A 24650-nucleotide genomic window follows, 5' to 3' on the forward strand; every position below is an offset into this window, starting at 1 on the left:
CATCGAGGAAATAGAAATTTCTGAAACAGTTCAGTACAGGGTACCCACATTACTACCACCTAGTATATCATGACGATGATTAGCTCAACATCACTTCGAACAATATGTAATCATACAATGATAAACAGCGTGAACAATTTAACTTAAGCATATAGTTAACTGAACACACTAAGATAAAGGACTTTCAAAAAGAGATGTTATACGATATCTGAGTGGCACTTACTGCTGCTTCCACGTTTGCTGGAGATTCATCATTTGGACTGGAAAGCATTGAAATAATACTCAAAACTATACTTTCAACCTGTCATAACATCATTTCAAAAGTAATTAAACCTGTAATGCAGACATAAAATAAAAGGACAGACAAAACCTCTGTGTGTGTGTGTGTGTGTGTGTGTGTGTGTGTGTGTTGGACAATCCAACATCATTAGCTGTCTGTTGAATGGTTCAAGTGAGCCCATGGATGAAGCAGCAGATTCCATTCATCCAAGGTTGTGAACAAATCTTCCACAACTTTAAAAACAAACTTAGCAACCTAAACCTAAATTTGCTGCTACAAGAGGAAACTAGTTCATACTAACCATTTGGTTCTATATAAACACACACACACACACACACACACACACACACACATTATACATACATACATACATACATATATACATGTGACAAACAACCATTGACAATTATTTTCTATCTAATCCCATTGCTATGTTAATCTTAGTAGAAAGGCCAGACAAACCAATATGCTTTTTCCCTATCATCAAACAATAAATTCCTTATCCAAATAATGGAACTATGCATTTCCACCAAGGAAGAAAAGAAAAGCAGAAGAAAATTGCATGATAAAATAGAATTAGAAAGTTGTGACAAAAATTACAAAATAAAAAAAGAAACCCTACGATGTAGAACACAACACATGAAAAAAAACCATAGATCAAATGCAAAAAAGCATTCACAAAAAATAAAAATATAGAGACATAGAAGAAGAAGGAATTAACTAGAAAGGGAAACAACAAACAACCTATGAAATTGATTTGCTCCAATTAAATCGCATTACTTTTTATAGCTCTCAACTCTACCTGCATTCCAGAACCTAGGATTTTAATATGAATAAATTAAGAAAAAATAGTAGCCAATGGAATAAAAAAAAAATGAATCAAAAAATGATATGTATGACAGAGAAACAAGATTAGCCCAAAATAGAGAAACTTTAACAACTTCAATCTTTGCATACCATGCTAGATGAGCTTTATCTCTTTTTGAGCCAAAGATAACCCAGATGAAGAAAAAGTTTCATTTGGGTTTTCCAAGCTATGAGTCCCTTAGGCTGAGGCTTCCAAATAGTGCCTCTTTTATATGAGAGAGAGAGAGAGAGAGAGAGAGAGAGAGAGAGGTGCAAATTGTGAGGTAGTTCACACACTGAAAAAATTGCAGAAGAAAATTTTGGAAATCCAAAAAGGATATGAAATCAAAATGACATACAAAATCAAAATCAAAATCACATTCACACACACAATCAATGGATTAGGGCTTTGAAAATGCATACATAATCAATGGATTAGGGCTTTGAAACTAATGAGCAGCCATACATGCAAATACATACACAATGAGCCAGATTCGGGAGCGAGTGAAGGAGAATGAGAGAGACAAAGACAGAGAAAGACAGAGAGAGAGAGAGAGAGAGAGAGAGGAGAAAGAGAAAGAACCTGTTCGTATTGCGGCGGCAGTAGTGGCGGTGGTGGCGATGTCCGACGAACGTAAGGAACGGTAGTGAGGGACTTCGGTGAAGTAAGAAGATGTGAGGTTCTCTGTGTAAAAGGGAGACAGAGGAAAGTGACGTAAATCTCGGCGCAAATCATAAAAATATTTTTCCTCCAAAATTTTATAAATATTTTAGCGACTAAAACGTTTTTTAGTCAGCATAAGTTAGCTATTTGGTGAGTAATTGTTCTTTTGTCAGAAAAAATTGAGTATATGGCGACCAAAATCATTTTTGGTCACTAAAAATAAATTTTTTGCGACCAAATTTTTGGTCGCCAAAGATAAAAAGGAAAGTTTTTGTTTTTCATTCAGCTACCAAAAAATTTTAGTAGCCAAAACTAACTATACAGCGACCAAAACATTTTTTAGTTGCCAATTGTGGCAATTTTAGTGACTAAATTTTTTTTTTAGTCGCCAATAGTCAATATACCCCGACAAAAAAAAAAATAGTAACTAAATATTGTACTTTTGCCGACTAATATAGTTTTTAGTCGCCAATTCTACTATTTTTGGCGACTAAAGATTTTTTTAGTTGCCAAATTTAGTCGCCAAAACTGCAATTTATTGTAGTGCATGATGAATGCAATGTTAAGTATGGATAGCCAACAAAGCTATCTTATTACGAGACATATATGCATATATATGAGATACGGAGTATGATATATGAAAATATTTCTCTTAAACTCTCCCTCAAACTCACTGTCACTAGAGAACAGTATTGTGATTTGTGAGGGCAATATTCATACTAGAAGCATATGATTCACCCGATTTTATGAAAAACATTAAAATCTAATTTAATGAAAAATAATGACAAATTCAAAAACACTCATAATTATCATATATTGTTTACCTTTTTCCATTAAAAAAATATTTTTTTTGGTGTTTATTTTCACCAAACTAATTTACAATATTTCAAATTTTGAAAACGAAATCAAACAGATGATCACATTAAAACACACAACATCTAGATTAATTGCCTGTATTAGGAACATGAAAACCATGATGGCCTTCAACATAACAAATTAAGATGAACTTTTTAATGACAAGGTTACAAAGAAGTTTGATGATCAGTAGGGAAATCTGCAACCATGTTAGGTGTAGATGCGTGCAAGGAAAGTTAGTATATTCATACAAATACAAATAAAATACTATAGAGTAACCCCCCGGGGGGGGGGGGGGTGGTGGGGTTTAAAAACAAGCATGATTGTGATGTGTACAAACACTGCCAATAACTAATGATCACAACTCAGAAATGGAAAAGATGGCCTTTAATGGTGAGAGTTTTTTTTTGAAATGCAGAAAAACCAAAACATGTGTACAGTTGTAGAGCACGACATATATAATGCATGGTTGTTGAAACAAATGATGGTCCTTCATGGCTTTTCTTAATTTTCTCCCCCCAACAATGGCAAAAAAACTGACCTACAAGTTACAGGATAAGGGGCCATTTAGGTGATGACGGTGTTCGCGCTGGGTAGTGTAGATCTTGATAAATATTGGATATTTATTAACCTCTCAACTCTAGACTTAACTTATGACAATTCTATATATATATATATATATATATATAATTGAGGTGAGTGGCTATCTCTATGGACTTGCTTGATGTGACATTTAACAATCTAAAAAGTTGATAAATCCTTTTTTTTTGTTTCTCAATAGCAAATTTTTTTTCTTAGGTATTTCTACATCATAAACCATAAACACAAGTTGTACTAAATACTGTGACACGTTTCTAAAATAAATAAATAAAAAATACAAATAACTCTATAAACTATAACAAACAGTTCCTATATTTCATGTTTAACCTTTTTCTTTTTGTTATAGTAGAATTGCAACTATTGTGAATTGCAACGATTGTGAAAGGGAGAAACCATGTAACTCTTATGTGTGTGATTCATAATTACAAAAAGTCTAGAAACTCATAAAACAAACCAAAAAATGACTTAGAAATTGTAATTAAATATCTACATTTCCAACTGTTATTGTGGAGTCACACTCTGAATAAATCTCAATTTTTGATTACAAATTGCGACACTTTTTTTTGGTCTATTTTTCTAGGTTCCTATAATTGCAGTTTATAATTATTGTGCATTTAAATTTAACAACAATGATAGAGACCACTAATTTTGGAGTTCTAAAAAGATCACTAATGACATGACACTCAATAAAAAAAAAAAAAAATACAACACCAAGACCAAAATATCAAATCATTCATGGTAGGACCTACTGCCACATCATTAGTGGGAGCACTAATTAATGCTCCCACTCATTTTCCTAAATTTAATTATATTTTGTATTTCATCAATCCTGATTCAGTATTACAATTCCTAACATATTGGTGAGTGAAAACACTAGCAAAGGGAAAGAGTAGAAGAACAGTGAAGTTATGATAATGGACAACCACCCTAATGGTTCATTATTATGATCATGCCCTACAAAAACACACCAAACTCTCTCCGGGCTCTCTCTCCTAACCATATACACTTTCTTGGCAGAATTTCATTTTCTTGTCGACTTTGCGGGAAAATGTGAAGATCATTTGCGGGGGCTCCAAGCTTTTCCTACTAAAGATATATAGAGAGAGAGAGAGAGGACATAGATTTCAGGATATGATTGTGACAACTGACCTGGAAAATTCCCCCACTACTAGTATGGTTCCCTGGATGCAACATGTTGGACTCAGAGAGCTGTCAACGTATACCCTTTGAAGCTACAATTTTACTTCTACACCCTAGCTACAAAATAATGTTCGGATCTTGGATTTGTCAATGAAAAAAAAAAATTTGTAAGCAAAATTGAGTTGTGACTAGTTTAATGTTTTCACTCAGATAGTTAAAGAAAAATGCTTGAGATTCCTTTTTTTTTGGGACCTCACAATCTCTTTTGAATCTTAACCATTAACATATGTGTGAGATCCACTCATATATGTGTGGAGTCCACACCATTAGTGGTTGAGATCCAAAAGAAATTGTAGAGGATCTCAAAAAAAGAAAGTCTCAATCATTGTTGGACAATTAAGTTGGATGCAACATCTACCAAAAGTTACAATTTTGAATTTGAAATCAATTAGGCTTTTTGTTAGATATATGTTGATCTAACTGCTCCAGTGACTAATTTGCCACCAATTTTACATAATAAATGAAATTAGTTATGCATATGGATTTTTTAGGGGTAATTAAACAAAAAATGGATTTTTTTTTTTATTTTTATCACTATATGGCTTCATTTTCTTTCATTTTTCTAACACCAAAAATAAAGTGAGAAAAATTATAATCTTTTGCCTGAACATTGGATATTAAAAGATATCACTTGTGTTAGGTTTTTATTCTTAGCAATCCCGTTTGATAAAATTCCTTTAAATTGTATTTGTTTTCGCACTTTTTATTTCAGTGAGGATATGAGTGTTTAGATGCGAATCCAACCCGAATTGTGCCTTGCAAAAAAGTTTGTGATATTAATGCTTTCAAGATTGCCACTTCGCTGATTATGACGGGGATCGAGTTGCCCGGTTAGCTCGCGGGGGTCCAAGGGGCAGTGCCCCTTGGCGGGTCCGGGGCAGCGCCCATGCGGGGTCGAGGGGCAGCGCCCCGAAGCAAAATGCAAAATTGCATTCAAAGTTGTCTGTCCGCCCTTGTTCGCTCGAGCGAAGGAGTCCTTACTCAAGCGAAGACTGCGTCTGGCAAAAAATCGGAAAGAGATGAATGTGCGCTCGAGCGAAGCTTGCGTGGCTCGAGCGAAGCCACTTATGGAAACCACGCGTTTTTGGTTCTTCGCTCGAGCGAGAGAATCTTCGCTCGAGCGAGCATCGCGATTCAGATTTCTATAAGTACGTATTTCTATCAGATTTTAGGATTACTTCTCTAGATTTTTTTCTTGGGTTCTAGGGTTTATATCTGGGGATATTTTGTTAGTTTTCTTTGATGTTTTGATTGAGTATTCAACTCATGGTTTAAAGAGTATACATCAAAGGATTATTTGTTTGTTTTACACAAAAGAGAGAGTTGTTCTTCGGTGGATTCTGAAGAATTCGAGCCTAAAACTTTGGTGGATTCCGGAGTGGCTCATCGTCAAAACAATTTCGAGGTGAAGACGGGGTTGGAAGAGGCACATAGAGGTTGGTTCAATTCGAGCGTGGATTCGTTAGGTAATTGAGAGTATACCTGCGTAATTCCTTTATATCTTCTTAGTGGATTGTTTTGTGGCTATTGCCCGTGATTTTTTTTATCACAATTGGAGGTGTCCAATTGTGATTTTTCTACGTAAAATCGTTGTGTCGATTTGTCTTAATTGTTTGATTGAGATTGTTATATACTGCTTAAAATTGATACATAATCACAAATCAACATCTAGGGGATTTCTAGATTTTTCAACTTGGATATTAAAATTTGAATTTAAACCAATACATTAGTGATATATCAAATGATATCAAAATTCAGTAAGCAAATTTAATCACAATTGCATTATTGATGTCCAAATATGAAATTAGAAGAATTTTCTAATTTTTTTTTTTTATCTTATATAGTTGTGTCTTGTTTGGTTTAGTTTTTTTAATTTGTTTTTGACTTTGAGTTTTTCTCTTTAATGAACTTTTTTCATACTTTAGTCAAATTTTTAACTTTTTATAGGCACCAAAAAAGTAAAACAATTGTGAAAAAATTCCCAAAAAAAAAGTTTATTAAAAACAATAAAAAAGGATTGGTTATTTTATTTTTTATTCTTTATTCTTTAGTGAGGTTTTTTTTTCAATTTTTTTAACAAATATATTTTACTTTTTTGGAATATTTAAATTAAACGTGTTTAAAAAATAAAAAAATAATTAAAATGTGAAAAAAATTATTAAAGACAAAAAAAAAAAAAAATACTAAAACCAAACACAAAAATAAATTTTGAGTTATAAACCTTAGGGCTGAGCAAGAAATCCGTAAAATCCGTAATCCGATCCAGTCCAGTCCAATCCGATAGGTTTGGATTCGTTTTTTGAATCCGTGGTTCGGTTCCGGATTGAAGAATTAAAAATCCGTAGTCCACGGATTGGTTCCGGATTGAATCTCACGGTTCCGGATTGGAACCGATCCGGACCGTATACAAATAGTCTATATTTTTATTATACATCCTCCCCCATAGTATCTTCTCTTATTCTATATAAAATTTAAACTCAAACCTAAACCTCGTATAATATCTTCTTTTATTACTTTTGTTTTTTAGTTTTTAGTTTTAATTTGTAATGGTCTAAATATTTATGGTGAAACCAGTTTTTTTATGATTGTTTAAATTCTAGAACATTATGTCGCTATTATAGAAAAATATGTTGCTATTGTAGAACTAATGTAGCGCTATGTTTATATTTTTATAAAATTAAAGTGTTATATATATATATATATATTTGTTATTTAATTATGTGAATCCGTGGTCCTAAACCGATCCAATCCGTGTTGAAATGGATTGGTTCGAATTGGTTCCAAGATTTAAACGGATCGAATTGGTTCCGATTTTTCAGAAACCGTAGATAACGAATTGGTCCTGATTTTATCCTAATCCGTTCCAATCCGGACCATACTCACCCCTAATAAACCTATTCACCCACCATCACTTTGCATATAAAGAAGAACCTTGCATATAGGACACCTGTCCACTTCGTTTGCTTTTTCCTTTTCCAGTGCACACACTAGCCCACTAGCAACCTAAAAACAAAACTAAAAATAAAAAACATTCTAGGCAAAAAAATTTACAAAAATGTTAGAGGTCTAAAAAATTCTATTAAAAGTTTTACTAAAAATATGAGTCTCATACCCATGTGAGACATTTGGTAAAAATTTTAGTAAAATATTTGGAGTTTCTAGCATTACACAAAAACTTATCTTAAAACAAAAGGAGTGACAAGCTAACATTCATAGGGTGATTATTTGTTATCAGAAAAGAAAGCAAAGTGATATTGTTATAACAAAAACAGCAAAATGACGGCATTGTTTGGGAAGAAGTTTTGTAAATTTTTTTTTTTGACTATTTTAATCACAAAAAATAAAATAGGTTATTTTAGTCATAATTAATAAAATATTACATCTAATCCATAATTATTATGCTCTTCTCTCATAAAAAAAGTTAAAAAAGTCAAAAAACCACAAAATCTTTTCCAAACTAAATTTTTTAACCCAGACTAAAATAGTTAAAGAAGTCAAAAAATCAAAAGTCAACACATTTCCCAAACCAACCCTAAAGAGCAATGGACCAAAGTGAACAGTGTTGTGAGTAATAATTTTTCAATAACAATACAAATTCAAAAAAAAGTATTCAAAAATTTACTCAAAAAAAGAAATAAATGATATGACCTACATTCCATTAATTTTAAATTTATACCATATACTCATTTTCGAAACAAGATTTAGAGTATATTTTTATGATTTATAGTAGTTTTTTTTTTTTTTAATAATTCGTCCTTAGAGGCAGCTCTATCACTGATTAACACCACCTATTGCAACCCGAGTCAAGATTCCCTCATTGAGTTTTTTACTTGATTTTTTACATTCTAAGTTATTGGGTCCATTTTTAGGCCTAATTTTAATGATCCGAATCGTTCATATTTTAAGATTTGTTAAGTATGTCATATTTGGAAAAAATCAAGTTGATCGAATATAAAAAAATATGTGTTCGGATAATCAAACTAAAAACCATTTTTTAAAAAAATTTAATAAACAATTTTCTGGACATTTCTGATATCCGATCAACTTGATTTTTTACAAGTATAATATACTCAATAAATTTTAAAATATAAACGGTTTAAATTATTGAAATTGAATTTAAAAGTGAACCTAATAAACTAATAAGTAAAAAGTCAAATAAAAAATTCAAGAAGGGAATGCTGATTCATTGCAACCCATGTATTGAGTGAAAGACACATATTTAACATAAATAATGAAACAAGTTCCCTGGTTGAAAAAACACTACTTGAGATGAATGGTGTAAAAGTAGAGAGAGAATGTAAATGAGACGAGGGCCTACCTAATTAGAGTTAAACCTAGCCCCTAGCAAATCCACTATTAGATGTTCCACTCTGTAACTTTTTCGGATTTGAAATTATTTTTTTAGTAAATACAATCTAACCAATTGGAATTAGTAAATGAAGTCAAGGGTAAGTCTAGCAACATATAATTTGATAATGACATGTCTTTTAAGCTCACCTTCCCCATGAAGGTTTTTATTTTATTTTTATATTTTTATATTATTATTTTTTATTTTTTATATTCGAAAACTATAGTATGAGAAGAGAGAGGCTTATTTGTGATAAAATTTAAACAGTCGAATTATATTAACGGTCTCTATAATTTAAAATTTGTATTATTTTAATTTTTAATTTTTTAATTGTGATATATTAGACCTTAAATTTTGAATCTCATTTCAAATAAGGACAATTGAAGACATTATTACTCCATTTGAAAGGTAAAGTCGTTATATTACTTATTTTGTGTTAACTAATTACCTGTTATTTGAAATATAATGACTTTTTTTTTAATGAATAATGTTGAGACCTTTTTAGTTATAAAGTTCTGTTTGATTTGGTTTTCAGAATCTAATTTTAAAATTTTTTTTCTAAGAAATTAAAAATTAAATTGATGAAAAAAAATTAAAAACACATCATTTTTATATAATTTTATCTTTTAGGATGGTAGAAATAATTTTTTTGATATTTGTTTTCGTTAAATTAAATTTTATTTTTCAAAAGTCAAAAATAGTAACAATTTTGATGTCATTATCAAACTAATTCATCTAAAAATATCTGCTAACAACAAATATAACCATCTAATACATAATAATCATAAAAAAAATCAATAAAAACAATCACCCATTACATGATCATCATCCAAACACATACTAAAAATTAATTTGGTAAAAAAATAAAAATATAAAAGTACAAAAAAAAATCATTTTTATATGAATTTATCTCTAGTGAAGAAATAATTTATAAAAATTTAAAAATAATTTATTGACATTTATTTTATCAAATTGACAATTTTGCCTTTAAAATGAAGTAATAATGTCTTCAATTATTATTATTTGGAATGAGATTCAAAATTTAGAATCAAATGTATTACAATTGAAAAGTTAAGAACTAAGCCTCGGTTTGGTTTTCCTCTTGGGCTAAAAAATCACAAAAGGACAAAAAAAAGTCAAAAATCAAAAAAGGACAAAAAAAATTTACCATTCCAAAACCAAAAAGCCAAACAAAAAAATCAAACAAACAAAAAAATCTCAAGCTAAAAAAATCAAAAAATTAACTAAAAAATTATTACCAAACGACTCATAAAGTGATATAAATCTCAAACTATAAAGACTATTAGTATAATTCGTCAATTTAAATTCTTAACCTCCTAATAAACCGTGATAGTTATGAATAATGTGTACATTTATGAAGAGTCAATAATTGGACTTGAAATCTAAGGCATATCTCTCTCCCAGTCTATGAAGCACGGATACTTTAAAAAGGGTAACGTATCCGTATTGGATACTTATCGGATACCGATACTCCTCGGATACTCGCGGATACGTATCGGATACTTCTTAAAAGTATCGGATACTTCTTAATTAATTTTTTATTAATTTTGAAGTATCGGATACTTAATTTTTAAGTATCGGATACTCGAAGTTACATATTACTTATAATATTTTGTTTAGTTCTTTCATAAGAGGTATATAGTGAGAACTAAAGTAATAGAATTTGTCAAATTGATGTATTCTTGTTGTCTCTCTCACTTCTCTCTCGCTTTCTCACTCTCTCACGTTTCTTCTCTCTGCTCTCATTCTTTTTTTGGTGTTGGCATGTAAGGATGATGTTTAATTTGCATTTGCATTTGCTTTTACTTTTAGTTTTGGATGTTTTATGAATGTTTGAGCACTTTTAGGTTAATAGGAATCCCTCTCTTTATTTATTAATTTACTTTAAGTTTTATTTTCATGCATATTACATTATTAAAATTATAAAAAAAAAAAATTATGAATGTATCCCCGCTGTACCCGTATCATACTTTTTAAAATTTTGACATATCGCCATATCCACATTCCCATATCACCATATTCGTATCCGTGCTTCCTAGGCTATCATTGATGACTTAAAAAAGTATATTTGCTGAAATTTTTATTTAAGAATGGTTTTTTAACTTTGGCTTTAGCTAAGGTCTTGTGATATTCACTGATGAAGGGGAACAACTTGAAACTATTAATCTTGAAGACTCTCAGTTTTGTAGGAATCTTTCTTCTTTATCAAGTTGTCTTTTGCTTTAAGTTTTATTTTTATGCATACTGCATTACTAAAAATTATTAAAATAATATTTTTTACGAACGTATCCCCGCCGTACCCGTATCCTAGTTTTTCAAATTTTGTCGTATCGCCGTATCGTATATCGTATCCGTATCCGTGCTTCCTAGCTCCTAGTAGTGTTTTGAAAAGTTGATAAAAAGTTTAATTTTTTAATTTTTTGACTTTTTTGATAATTTTTGTATTTTTTTGTGATTTCTTAAAAAAAATTTGATAAAAAACCAAAAAATTAACTTTTTAGCAAGTTCCAAAAGGTCACCAAAACAGAGTAATTGGCTTTTTCATTGAAGATTAGGAAAACCTAATAAAAACAAACCCACCTAAAAGCAAGAGAAAAAGAGTCCAAATGAATAGTAAAAAAGAAAAGGTAAATTGAAAATCAAATTAGGCTGTATTTTGATGAAAAATTTGAAGGGAGATCAGTGAAGGAAAAAAAAAATTACAAATCAAGTGTTGTTTTTAAAAATAATTATCTGTATATGAAAAAATTTATGATTTTAAAAATTAAAATTTATAAATTTTATCTCACTCTAAAAAAAATTCAACCTCTACACTGAGTTGTTATTTTCCTATGAAAAAGTGAACACAATTAAACTTTATTTCATTCTTTTTTTTTTCCCTTTCTTTGAACAAAAATTATACATTTAAATTGGCTTTGGATTTAGAATTTGAGCAAAACTCTAGTTACATCTTCATATTTTTGTAATTATTTTAAAAATATTTAATTGATTTGTAATTTTCTTTATGAAAAACTAATTGAACCATCTGACAAGTTAGGCAGTATGATTATTTTCTTTAACTTTCTTGGACAAGACTGTGACCTAAACCTTTCAAATATAATAATATGTTGTTTTAACTCTTCTATGAAAAATAGTATATCATTTTCAAAGAATCTTTCCGATAATTAAGTCAGAGACTAATATGCACACCACCAATAATGGGAGTCTCAATTAAGCTATACAGAAAGCTGCAACACACAAATCTTTTCTTAATCCCTAGAAACTGGATTTTACTAACCACCTCTCATCTTATGATTAATCTATTTTTCAAGGGCATCTTTTTTTCTTACCTGAACTCCACTACATCACCTTTTCCTATTCACAATAATTTTTTTATTTTTTATATAAAAAAAGTTTTGATTAGATGTGTTAAACCCTACATATTCATTGAGTCTAGTCAGAATCTCACCACCATTGCCACCCTGGGATTCTTTTGATGTCTCACTATTAATTTTTTAAGTTTATTCCAAATTGAATGGTACCAACCTTTTGATTGTTTGATCTATTCTGTGTACAGTAAAAAAAAAAAGACAACAGAAGCTTCTGCTTTCTTGTTTAGCTATGGAAAATTACAGAAAGGCCAATATATATATATATATATATTATTTCGTAACAAAGGTATCCGAGCCTTCGTCGAAACTCATTAAGTTTTTAAAAATCTTAGGCTATATATTTAAATGAAGTCTTGTTTTATTAAACTTTTAAAAAATTAAAATCTTCAATAATAAATTTTTTATTGAAATTTTCTTAATAGTATTTAGATGATAGTTTTATCTCAACTTGTTCCTAATCTCTATTTCAAAAGAAATTTTTCTATATTAATGAAATATCACATGTCACTGCTTTTCACTAATGACACATTAAGATGGTGTTTGGGAAGTGAGTTTTTATGTAGATTTTAGTAGATGTAGGTTTTTATGAGATAAAATTTTTTTGGTGTTTGGGAAGATAGTTGGGTTTTTATGTGGTTGGATGTGATGTTTGTGAGAGAAAAAGTGAAATGATTATGGGGTTGGATGTGATATTTTGTTTGGATGTGTTTTTTTTGGTTTTGCAAAACTTTTGTCTTTTAGTGGAAAAAATGAGAAAAAAATTTGGGAACTTGCTTCCCAAACACCACCTAAGTAATTATCAAACAGAATACAAGCACTATCGGGGAGCCCCATGGGAAGGGATTATCCATTTACAGACACTTTTATCCATTTAAAAACGCTCAATTTATTACTCGAAAAATGGAATTAAGGAGCCCAAGATTTACCAGAAATTATGGTTGACCACAGCTAAAGCTAAAAACCAAGTGACCAATCATTTCAGATTTTGGACTTTTGAGAGAGTTGGGGAGGCCCACTCACCCAGCTGGTTACAACATTAAGTTAGAAACAAACCTACCAAACCACAACAAAATATGAAAAATCATTTAGAGAAGATTAGGATAAAATCATGAAATTGATTGGTTAACAGTGTATGAATGACATGATCAAAATACAAAAAAAAAATCTAAGAGAAGATTATGATAAATCTTGTTGAATTGATTGTCCGATTTTCAATTATGCAGTAGTACGATTTGGAAAGGGTTGGAAAATGAAAGCTTCCGGAAATTATATCTTACAAGTGGTGCTAATATAGGACTTTTGCACCATAATACGGAGCTGGGTTTAGGATTTTACATTGGATACTTATAACAAATCCACCCCCTCCCCCAAAAAAGAAAAGAAAATAGGAAGATCAAAAATAAAATAATAAAAGGTAAGAGGAAAAAAAATGTACTATTGATTAGACCTAAAGATGGATTGGCAGTCCATGAAAGCAACCAATTGAGAATGAAAATCTCTTTCTTTTCTATAATATACAGCAGCCTCTCTCTCTCTCTCTCTCCCCTCATGGGCTTGAATTGATGATGGATGATTGGTGATCACAGTTCAAGTTTCATGTGGGATGTCTGACTTGAGCCTGTGTTGGACAAATTTATGTATCAAAAACCATAACATAGCAAATCAAGAGAAAATATTAAACAAGTGAAAATTTAAAAAAAAAAAAAAAACTAATTGTAGATTAGTGGAGTCTGAGTATGAATTAATTCTTACTCGCACTCCACTAATTGCACTGTGTCCAGACACAGTTTTTACTTTTGTTGGGTTTGATTGATTTGCATTTATTTTATTTTATTTTATTTTATTTTTAATTTTATATTCTCCCAAAAAGTAACCTACTTCTAGGTACAGATAATCCTGGACATCTTGAAAATATATATGTTGTTTTTATTTCTTACCAGGAAAGCTTTGTGAATGAAATCCTGTGTTGCAGTTTGCGTTCTGACCAAACCCCATCTGAACAAAGCTTTGCAGATCATCTTCACATAATGTTGGAAACTGGACAATTCAAGTCAAGAACCAGAATTAGATGATAAATTATTGTTTTTTATTTTTTATTGATTGTTAATCAAACTTGTAATCTAATGTTGAGGAATTGGCCAGAGCATAAACACCTGTGGAAGACCTTGGCAAAGTTCATCAAACAGACTTAATTGCACTGAAGGGTCCACTGAGCATTTGGTCACTGTCACATTGGAAGCATTGGTATGTGTTTGTGGGGCTTGCTGGTTCTGGTGTCCGAAGAAAGGTGATGCCGAGGAATCTAATGGGTATACTGGATGAGGTTGCAAAACCTGGAATTCACAATGGACCCAACAAATCAATTTTAGAAAAATCACAAAAAAAAAAAAAAAAGGAAAAAGAAAAAAAAGAGGATAACATGTGCCACTAAGATGCTAATGACAAATCTTACTGTTAGGTCAAATCGCCCTCCCAAAACAGTAGATAAAGAAAGTGATTTTACAAAATGGCCTTTACTTACATCCTTTGGTACGAGACTATCCATGTTAAAATCCAACCTTGGATTCACTGAAGCCAACTTCATAGAGAGAAACTACATAAAAACAAAAATGAATACCGAATAAGCCACGGAACTTGATTTTATGCAATGAATTGAGAAGATGGTGATTAAATGAGTCCTAATTTACCTCAACTTGGCGCTGCAATGACTGTACATAGTTTATAATTTCATCGAGCATTAGTGCTTTGCCAGTCACCTTATTGCAACCGGGCACAAGATCTTGGAGAAGCTTCATTCTTTCACTGATCTTCTCTCTTCGAACCTGGCCAAATACCCAAAAGAGCGAAGCGTTAGACTAAGCTAACCACAGTGGAAAAGAATGAAAACTAATTTAGTTTGAGCTATGATTCGTACTCTTTCGGCTAAACTATGGCTGTCAGTGGCTTGACCCCTTCTTGCTCTGACATGAATGTAGTCCTTTGGGGGCTCAGGAAGCTTTTGGTTAGCCTTGGTTTGTTTATGATCCTCCTCCCCTGCCGCATTTGCAGTCCCCTGCATTTCCTCCTCTGTTTTGACACTACCATTTTCGCTCCCATTAGCTTCGCTAGATTTGCATCGCTTTGAATTCGAGTTGTCCTCTGTTTCTGCCACCTGAATCAGAGTTTACAAAATTCTCAGCCGAATTGAAAGAAAATAAAAATTGAGATTAACCAGAGTTTTTGCAGGCGATTTATGTACCTTTGTGGTGTTGGAAGAGGGAATTGGTGCAATCTCCTTGGATTTTCCCCTTGAAGCTGCTTTTCTTTTCCTGGAATTCGAATCACTTGGAGTTTTCAACCCTGTTTCCCCAATTGGGATTTGCTCGGAAACAGAGGAACCCTCATTAGAACTGGCAAATTCAGTCCGATCCAAGGCAGCAGACCCTGGTACTTTATTGAATTTTGTGTCCGAGCCATTTTTAGTCACCATTTCCATTTGGGTTTGTGTCGAATTCTTGTTTTCTTGATTAGCAGCCATTGGAGACACAGCTTGCTTGAGAGAAGGGCTACTCGAAACTCCATGTAAATTTAGGCTTCCCATCAATGGACTAGATCTATATGGCAATTCAGTGTTGTTCAACCCCAATTGGTTCGTTCGGCCATTGAAACTGCGACTTCCAAAGCATGAAAACTTCGCCGCCCTCTCGGCGAACCCGGGATCGTCTGAAAGTGCCCTCAAATTGGGATTCAGCGGCATTGACTTACCCAAATTGGGCAACTTTTCTTTGACAAAATGACCCATAATTGGCAAATGTGACTGTGAATTCAAAGGGCTACTGTTTCCACCGCCAATGTAGGCCGCCGTGGCCGCCAGCAAAGGGTGGGACTGCGGGGAGATCTCGCCGGAGTTGCAAATATTGGCCAGTTTTCCGATCAGTTCAGGGATTTCGAAGCTGTCGTTGGACACTGCCGAATTGGAAGCCGCGGGAGATGAGACCATTGAGCTCAGGGCAGACTCGAAGTTCGCGTACTGGTCCGTTGACTTATCCCATTTGGGATTGAGGAAACAATCCAAAGATTGCTCCGGCGAGCAATTCATCTCCTGGGATGAAAACAGAGACTGCCAGTTTTGCACCGGCGATGGTTCGAAGTGCACACAAGCACTGAGAAAGTACTCTTTGTCCATGGCAAACGATGGAATAGGATATGAATGAAGAAAAAGAGGGAGACCCAGATGAGAATTGGTGAGCAAAAGGTTGAATGTGGAGAGAATTTAAGGGTTGTTGATTTGTGTTGGGTGAAGATAGAGAAAGAAGAAAATGAAGAGGGTGTAACAAACAGAGGAAGAAGTGGAAAATGAGAAGTGGTGGTTGAATATGATGGAGGGTGCGGTTGAATGGGGCTGAGGTTGGTGAGAGGAGATTGTGTTGGTGCTGAAAAAGCAATCAATCAGACAGAGAGAGAGAGAGAGAGAGAGAGAGAAGGGGGAAGGTTTTGGGTTGGGTAGTGATGGAGTTATATAGACGAAGAAGGAACTGTTTGTTTGACCTTTTTTAAAATTTTTTTTTTTTATACCAACTGGTAATTTTCCCTCTCTCTCACTCCGTTAAAAGCGGAGGAGGAAGAGGGGTTAATGACGGGCCTTAAACGTCACAGCACCAAATTGTCAAGTCTCTTTCTTGAAATTACCATCAACGAAAACTCTATTCCTTCTTTCTTGCTCTCTCCAGCGACACACAGAGAGAGGCTTTGGAAGAGAAAAGTTACAGAAGAGTTTCACCATTGGTTTGACTTTCAGCTAGGTGTGGACAAGCAACCGGCCCGGCCGGACCCAGCCGGGCTTGCATTATCTCAAGTTTGGTCCGACCTGATATCATGTTTAATCTAATTATTTTTAAATTTCCTTTTAAAAGAAAATTACATATAGGTGAAAGAAGAAAAAAAAAAATACCAACATATGGAAGTGCATATAACACTTACACCTCCATAGTCTTTCATTTTCAACCCCATAACTGATACACTTCCTTTAATGTATTAATAATTTTTTTTCTCCTCTCCACCTGCATGTAGTTCTCTTAATTTTAAATTTAAGTTTATTGTAAATACTATTAAATTATTAGATCTTTTAAATAATTATTTAAATTTGAAATATTAACAAAATTTAACTATAAAATAAATATCATCTTTTAATAAATATTTCATTTTAAGTCATAGAAAGAAATATATATACGGTTGACTTTTTTTTTTTTTTTTTTGTAACTAAGCTAAACTAGAAAAATCTTAGTTTAGATTCAAAATTTAGTTTGTTTTGTGACAGTCATAGGCATTAGTTCAAAGGTTTTAGCTAAAAGATAAGTTTGTTGTTAAAAATTAATATAAGAAAATTTATTTGATACATTTTTTTATTTTTTGGATTATTTTAATCATTTTTTAGACGGGCTAAAGGTGAATTTTTGGTGGGAAATGAATTCGCTAAGTTAAGTTTATCTTTAGCAATTTGGACTTTTTAGACAATAACCTTTTAGCCTCCGTTTGGGAAGTGGGTTGACTTTTTGGTTTTTTGGCTTTTTTGGCTATTTTAGCCTGGGCTTAAAAGTTTGGTTTGGGAAGGGCTTTTTGCCTTTTTGACTTTTTTGAGTTTTTTTGTGAGAGAAGAATGTAATGATTATGGGTTAGATGTGATGTTTTGTTTGTTATGGCTAAAATAGCCTATTTTGTTTTTTGTGGCTAAAATAGCCAAAAAAGCCCAAACCATGGCTTCCCAAACGAAGCATTATTGATTGAGAAAATTGGTGAAAAGTTTAATTTAAGGAGGATATATGATATTAAATCTAAGGAAAAATCTTATTTGGTAATAAGAATATGGCGGAAAATTTCGTCGGTGCAGGGAAAGTCACCAGCAACAGTAAGTGGTAGTGATGAGGTAAAAAAATATATAATATTTTAAATTACTGAAATGTGTCATATTTCAATAGATAAACAGTTTTGTGAATTTTAATAAATAGAAAAACAAACTTGGTGAATTTTAATAGGGAGACAAATTAGGTGATTTCAATAGATAGATATTTTTTTTGGATAAATTATGTCGTTTTGGCCAAAAGAGATTAGAGCTCGGGTTTAATGCCGCCCCCTCTCCCAAAAAAAAAAAAAAAAAAATTAGGAAATGAACTTATGGCATGAGTACCCAAATTTATTTAACAAAAATAAATATTAAAACTATATTTTTAAATTTTCAAAAATCATTTTATCTTCCCCAAAAAAAAAAACTAATGGTTATTTTTTATTTTTTAAAAACTGGGTAAATTACACTAACACCCCTTGAGATTTTTATCGATCCCCTCACATTCGAAAAATTACATTTCCCTCCCTGAGATTTGTAATTTCATTATAAATTGCCTCATGAATTGCTAATGTCATGTCCAAAATTGTTTTAAATGACCATCTTGCCCTTATTTTTACCATTTATTTTTCTTATTCTCATGATTACATTTACAACTTTTCATCATTAAATTCTACCTGAATATATTTTTATTAAGTGATGATATATAAACATAAATTTTATACAGTAGAATTTTTAAATACAATGATATAGTTTAATGGTGACCTTTCACTTTAAAACAAAACAACCATAAACATGATTTATATTTACAATATATTACTATCACAACATTTTTATAATTTTTTTTTTGTATAAATTGTTATATATGAATATAATTTTTTATTTATTTCCACAATTATATTTAGATTAGATCGATTTAATATATATATATATATATATATATATATATATATTTAAAAAGTATAAAATTTGTACAAAAAAATTTAAAAAATCAACAAAATACAACAAAATAAGATAATTTATTAAATTTTTTTATTTTTTTACATTTGGTGAATTTTAAAAAAATACAAAATATTATATTTTTTAAGTATATCTAGATTAGGTGTATTTAAAAAATAAAATAAAATAATCTGCTTAAAATATTTTAAAAAATTGTAAAAAAAAAATGAAAAATAAAAAAATTAATTTTTTGTGTGAGTTTATCAAAGAAAATGATTGTTATTTCTCTTAAAATGACATGAATAAAATATTTATATTATTTTATTTGTATAAAGGTTAAGAGATAAATATATTATTTTAATTTGATAAAAATATAAATATAATTTTTTAAATGTAAAAAAAAAAATCTATATCGAACAAAATCTGAGGGGGTGTCAGTATATAATTTACCATTAATTTAAAAACTCAATCAAATAGAGAATGTGGCTCTTCTCCTCTTGCTGCTTGAACTCGCACATTCTCTTACTTTTCCTTTTAGCCATGAATGAGTTTAATATGTCACAACAATGACAACAATGATTGGAGTGAACAGAAGGTGTCGCCTTAGGTGAAAAGTCAAAAGTAAATTAATTACTGGTAAATCTTATTTGACAGTTATTTTTCAACTAAATTTTTATATTTTCTTTCGCATGGAAAACGCGTAAAAATAACAAACACTCACATGTTTAATTGGGTGGATTAGAATGTGAGATTGAAATTATTAATTCGTAGATTTAATTATTCTATATTTATTTTAATATTTTAATTTAGGATTATTAATTCAATGAATAATTAATCCAACAAATTTGTAAGATTATTAGTAATGAGATAAGAGTGGGATTATTAATCTAATGGATATTAATCTAATTGGATAATGAATACCACACTAATTTAATAGCATTATTAATACTTCACTATTAATATTGTGAATCAAACATGATCACATAGTATTATTTTTTAGAGTGACTAAAACAGAGTATTATTTTTTAGATTGATTTAAAAAAAAAAAAAAGTTTGGATCAAGTAGGAATCATTGCATTAAATTTCCACCTCTCCGATTGAATCAGTTTTTGTCGGGTTCACATAATAAAACAAATCCTTAATTTTTTTTGGATCTAATTGATAGGAGATTAGAATCTAGATAATCAAAAAAAAAATTGATAAAAAATTACAAGTATAAAAATAATTATATCAAACTAAATAATTATAACTCAGTAATACGATGCTTGATACTTAAAATGGTTAATTAAACTAGTCCAGTTGGTTAAAGAAGCCCATATTACTCTGCTCTATTTCTAAGGAGAAATGAGTGAAACCACTGAAAAGAAAAGCACTAATAGCTTTAAAATGGTGCAGGTCCCACATGATGGAATGTTTTGCTTTTTTTTTTTTTTCATCTCATTAGTAGTCCATTAGTACTCTCAAATTAGTGGGATGAATCATTGTTGATTTCTAAGTTATTGTAATATTAACATGCTATTTAGGACCGTAGGATCTACCACTGGTGTCATTTTGACAATTGGTTCCATTTATTTTTTTAGTTCTTTTATATAGATCTTCAATTAAAAATAAATAAAATTAAATTGATCTGATAATTATAATTGATAATTTTATCATATTTATTAAGAAATATATTCTCTAAAGTATACATGCCATAAAAAAAAACTTTTGATACAAATATGATTTAATCACATAGATATACTTATTGGACTCTTCTTCTTCTTCTTCTTCATGAATGACCTATATATACACAAAAACTTCAAAAAGAACAAAATATATTATCAAAGTGAAATTCATAATAGATATCACAGCTTCAAATAACATAGTGTTTTCCAAAACAATAGCCTTTAAATTTACTGCAATAACGTAGATAGTTACATATCAATTATTCATTTGTTTAGGAGTCAATCAATTAAGACGTCCTATCACCTAAGTGCAAATAAATTTATCAGCAATATTTTACAAATATTTAATCATTCCCCATGCAATAATAAAATTTCATTATCATATAGGACATTGATTAATAAAACATTTGTAAATTTTATTAATTTGTACAGCATTTGCTTGTAAGAAGTGAAAGTGACGCATCAACCGATTCTAACGTCAATAACATTCACAAACACAGTTGTTTCCGTAAACTTGGGTATAAATGTGCAACTACTTAACTTGTTATGGCTTTATTACTCATAATATTTAGCCAGCCAGGTAAGTTAATTCATGATGGTTATGCACCACCAAATACATAAAAATGCCTTGTGGCTTGTTTGTGTTTTCATTTTTAATATTGCATTTGTTTTTTAATTTTTTTGGGTTTTTAGATACAAACCCATAAAACCAACTTAAAGATTTTTCCTTGATAAAATATCCTAATTTTTAAAATTGCATTGTCAAACATATTTTAATTATAAAAAAAAAAAAAAACTGAAAATGTTATCGAATGCAAACTATCTGTTTAAATTTATATCTATCTATTCAATTTTTTGAACTATTTGCTTAAAATTTTTGTCTATCTGTTGAATTTTTATAATATATTTTTTTTCTATTTATTCAAATTCACGCCATTTTTCAAACTTTTCTCTCTCCACTTCTTTTTTCTCTTTCTATCTGTTGAAAAAATCTCACACTTTCAAACTTTTCTTTCTCTATCCACTTCTCATTTCTCTCTATTTGTTTCTCTCTCTTTATCTATTGAAAATCTATCTGTTGAAAAAGGAAAAAAATCTATCTGTTACAATCATCATCATCAACAACAATAATATCATCTCAGAGCCATTTTGAACAGATTAGAGTAACAACAAAAAATTATTACATTTCAAACCCTAAAGAATCCATTTCACAATTTGTTGTTATTATTATTATTATTATTATTATTATTATTATTATTATTATTATTATTATTATTATTATTTGTTGAAATACAAAGCTGTGTGTTGAAATCCAACAACATATCAAAGATAGATATCTGAACCAATAAACAAATCTACGATCACTTGGATGGTTGATCTTCAACTTTATTGTAGCAATCCCGACCTGTGATTAGCCTATAACTTATGATTAAGAATGTCTAATAAGTAATTAAGAAGAAATTCTGAATTAATTACATGTGTATTGCATTACTTATGTTTATATCTGTTTGTTGTAGAAAGATCTGTCTGTGTTTCTGTTTCTTAATGTGAATTGAATGCCTTATCGGCATCCGATCACAAAATTGACTCAGTATATGTGTTATTTAGAATTTTTAAAATTTTATGATAGGTTGAATTGAAATTTGATTTGGAACCCAATAATTAGAATAAAATAATCATTTTTGATTAGCCTAAGCTAGAGTTAATTAAACTCTACTAATGAGCCTATATAAAGCCTATACACATTCTAGACTTTCATTTTCTTCATCTTGAAGGCAACAAAATGTAGAGAGATGGAGAGAGAATAGGAGATTGAGCTCAATTAGGAGAATTACCAGAGAACTTGGAGAATTAAGCTTGAAGCCTTTGAATTTACACCTTAGGTATGAACTTCTCCCTTAATTGTTGGAAATAAAGTGTATAGGGGGTAAATTCATGAGTCATGTAGGAATACTTACATGAGATTGAAGAAAATACGTTAGAATTATGACGATCATGGAAGAAATGAGCTAATTACATGCACGTATGTATATATCACATCATTTTGAGGATGATTTTCAAGAATTCTCTCATGCATGTAATCTTTCTAGCTTAGTTTTGATTGTTCCTCACATTTTGTACCATGTTATTCAAATTGATCATAATTTGGAAAAAGAGAACCCATGTCAAGTCATACATGTAATACAATTAGAGTTTCAAGTTTGATTTTGCACAATTAGCATGCTTTCGAGTTTTGATTTTGCGAAATGATTTTGAATTCACAATGTTTTACAAGTCTACATATGTTTCCTCAAGTTTTGGGTCCAAAAGGATGTGTTTTGAAGCTTTGAAATTGAGTGACCTAAGTTGAGCTCGAGCGTAAAATGAAAGCTCCTAGAAGTTTTATAGACTTTTGTAGACCGCTCGAGCATAGAAAGTTAAGTTTGAGAGGAGACCCTGTTTACTTAGTATTTGGCTTGAGCATCCGTCGAGCGAAAAAATCATGCAACCAGTACCTTTACAAACTTTGTCGACTGCTCGAGCGACCGATGTTGCGCTCGAGCGGACTGCCCTGTTTTTGAAAATTTGACTAAGTGTTTCAATTTACATTTTGCCATCCTCATTGCATATTAGGCATTCCTAAGCCTTAATTAAGACATAATAATGAGGATAAAGATTAGAAACACACTAAGATAGAAAAGAATCGAGTTAAGTGTTTTCTGCACGTGTGTTACAATGTGTATTCGTTATGTATTTGTGTAGGTTACGCGCCATAGATCTTTGATCCGACGATTTTGACTTTTCTGCTATTGGAGTTATCTGTGATTAACAACTTTGTAAGGATATGTTGATTATAAGTGTTTTCCAAATGAAAAGATACAATTTTTTTTTATGAAATGCTATTTTATAAATCATGAATGAATGCCTATTTTTCTAAAATGTACTTGTGGCATCCTTTATTCACGTGCCCCTCGCCCGAGGGTTATAATACCGTGGCCAATATGCACATGGCCCTCGCCCAGGAGTAACAATATCGTGGCCAACATACATGTGGCCCTTGCTCCGGTGAAACAATACTGTGACTTATGTTCATGTGGCCCTCACCTGGGCGTAACAATACCGCGACTTATGTTTACGTGGCCCTTGCCTGAGGATAACAATACCATGACTACTTGCGCGCAAGATATGGATCTTTATGGTCGTCGGTATCGACTATGCATATGGGTCTTATGATTAATATGATCTGATAACTAATGGATGTACCACATATAACTGATTATGAAATATGTATAAGTATGTGAATATGAATATATTTCTGATATGAACTCTAATTTCTGAATTTGAATTGGGCATCATTCATAACCCTTTACTCTGTTGTTATTCACTGGGTTCCAGCTCACTGTGTTATTTTTGTATGTAGGTAATCAGGCGCGTGACCAAGTCTAAGCTATTTCCTGGAGGTCAGTTTTGTCCAGCCAACCACAGTGCCTCCCGTGGAGGTTCCGAAACCCGTTTGTGGTCGATGATTTATGATCTAGAATTTCATTTAAGTTTTCTTTTGTTTTATTTGTATATTGGGCTAAGTCTCATTTTGGTTATCTGTAAGTGAAGTGACGTAAGACTGTTGCTTATATGACTTCATGTTTATGTAATTAAAGTATAAAATTTTTGTCCCATGTATGTCTGCACAGCTCTATGGACATTATATTTTACTATTAGCTTTTGCTAGCCCTTGTATTTTGTTTATCATGTTCGGAGGCCTTTGGTAATTCGAGGATTACTGGATGGTTACAATACTAAACCTATAGGGGTAGGTTTGGGTCGTGACATTTATACTCTTCACAGAAGTTTCGAATGAGTTCCTCAATACCAAATCAAGATGTCATAAATCTCAAATCTATGATCACTAAATGTAAATAATTCTAAAAAACTCTTAGACTTATACATATATATACATAAATACTATTTGTGATCACTGATATATCTATATATATATGAATAGAAATGCCGATTTTTTATGTATCCAATCATATATGTATATATGTATATATATATGAATCAATA

General features: G+C 31.1%; 1 protein-coding gene across 1 annotated transcript; it reads right to left on the reverse strand.

Annotated features, from left to right (window-relative positions):
* Nucleotides 1-13361: 13361 nt before the first annotated feature.
* On the reverse strand, nt 13362-17034 carry LOC114261577 (transcription factor bHLH62). Its single transcript, XM_028201851.2, has 7 exons — nt 15424-17034; nt 15100-15336; nt 14873-15007; nt 14707-14778; nt 14339-14518; nt 14123-14222; nt 13362-13803 (listed from the first exon to the last, which is right to left on the reverse strand). The coding sequence occupies exons 1-7, from the start codon at nt 16348-16350 to the stop codon at nt 13766-13768; spliced, it is 1689 nt and encodes a 562-aa protein (XP_028057652.2). The 5' UTR covers nt 16351-17034; the 3' UTR covers nt 13362-13765.
* Nucleotides 17035-24650: the final 7616 nt, after the last annotated feature.

This window comes from Camellia sinensis, chromosome 14 (assembly GCF_055761805.1).
Source record: "Camellia sinensis isolate YWXY chromosome 14, ASM5576180v1, whole genome shotgun sequence".
NCBI lineage: Eukaryota > Viridiplantae > Streptophyta > Magnoliopsida > Ericales > Theaceae > Camellia > Camellia sinensis.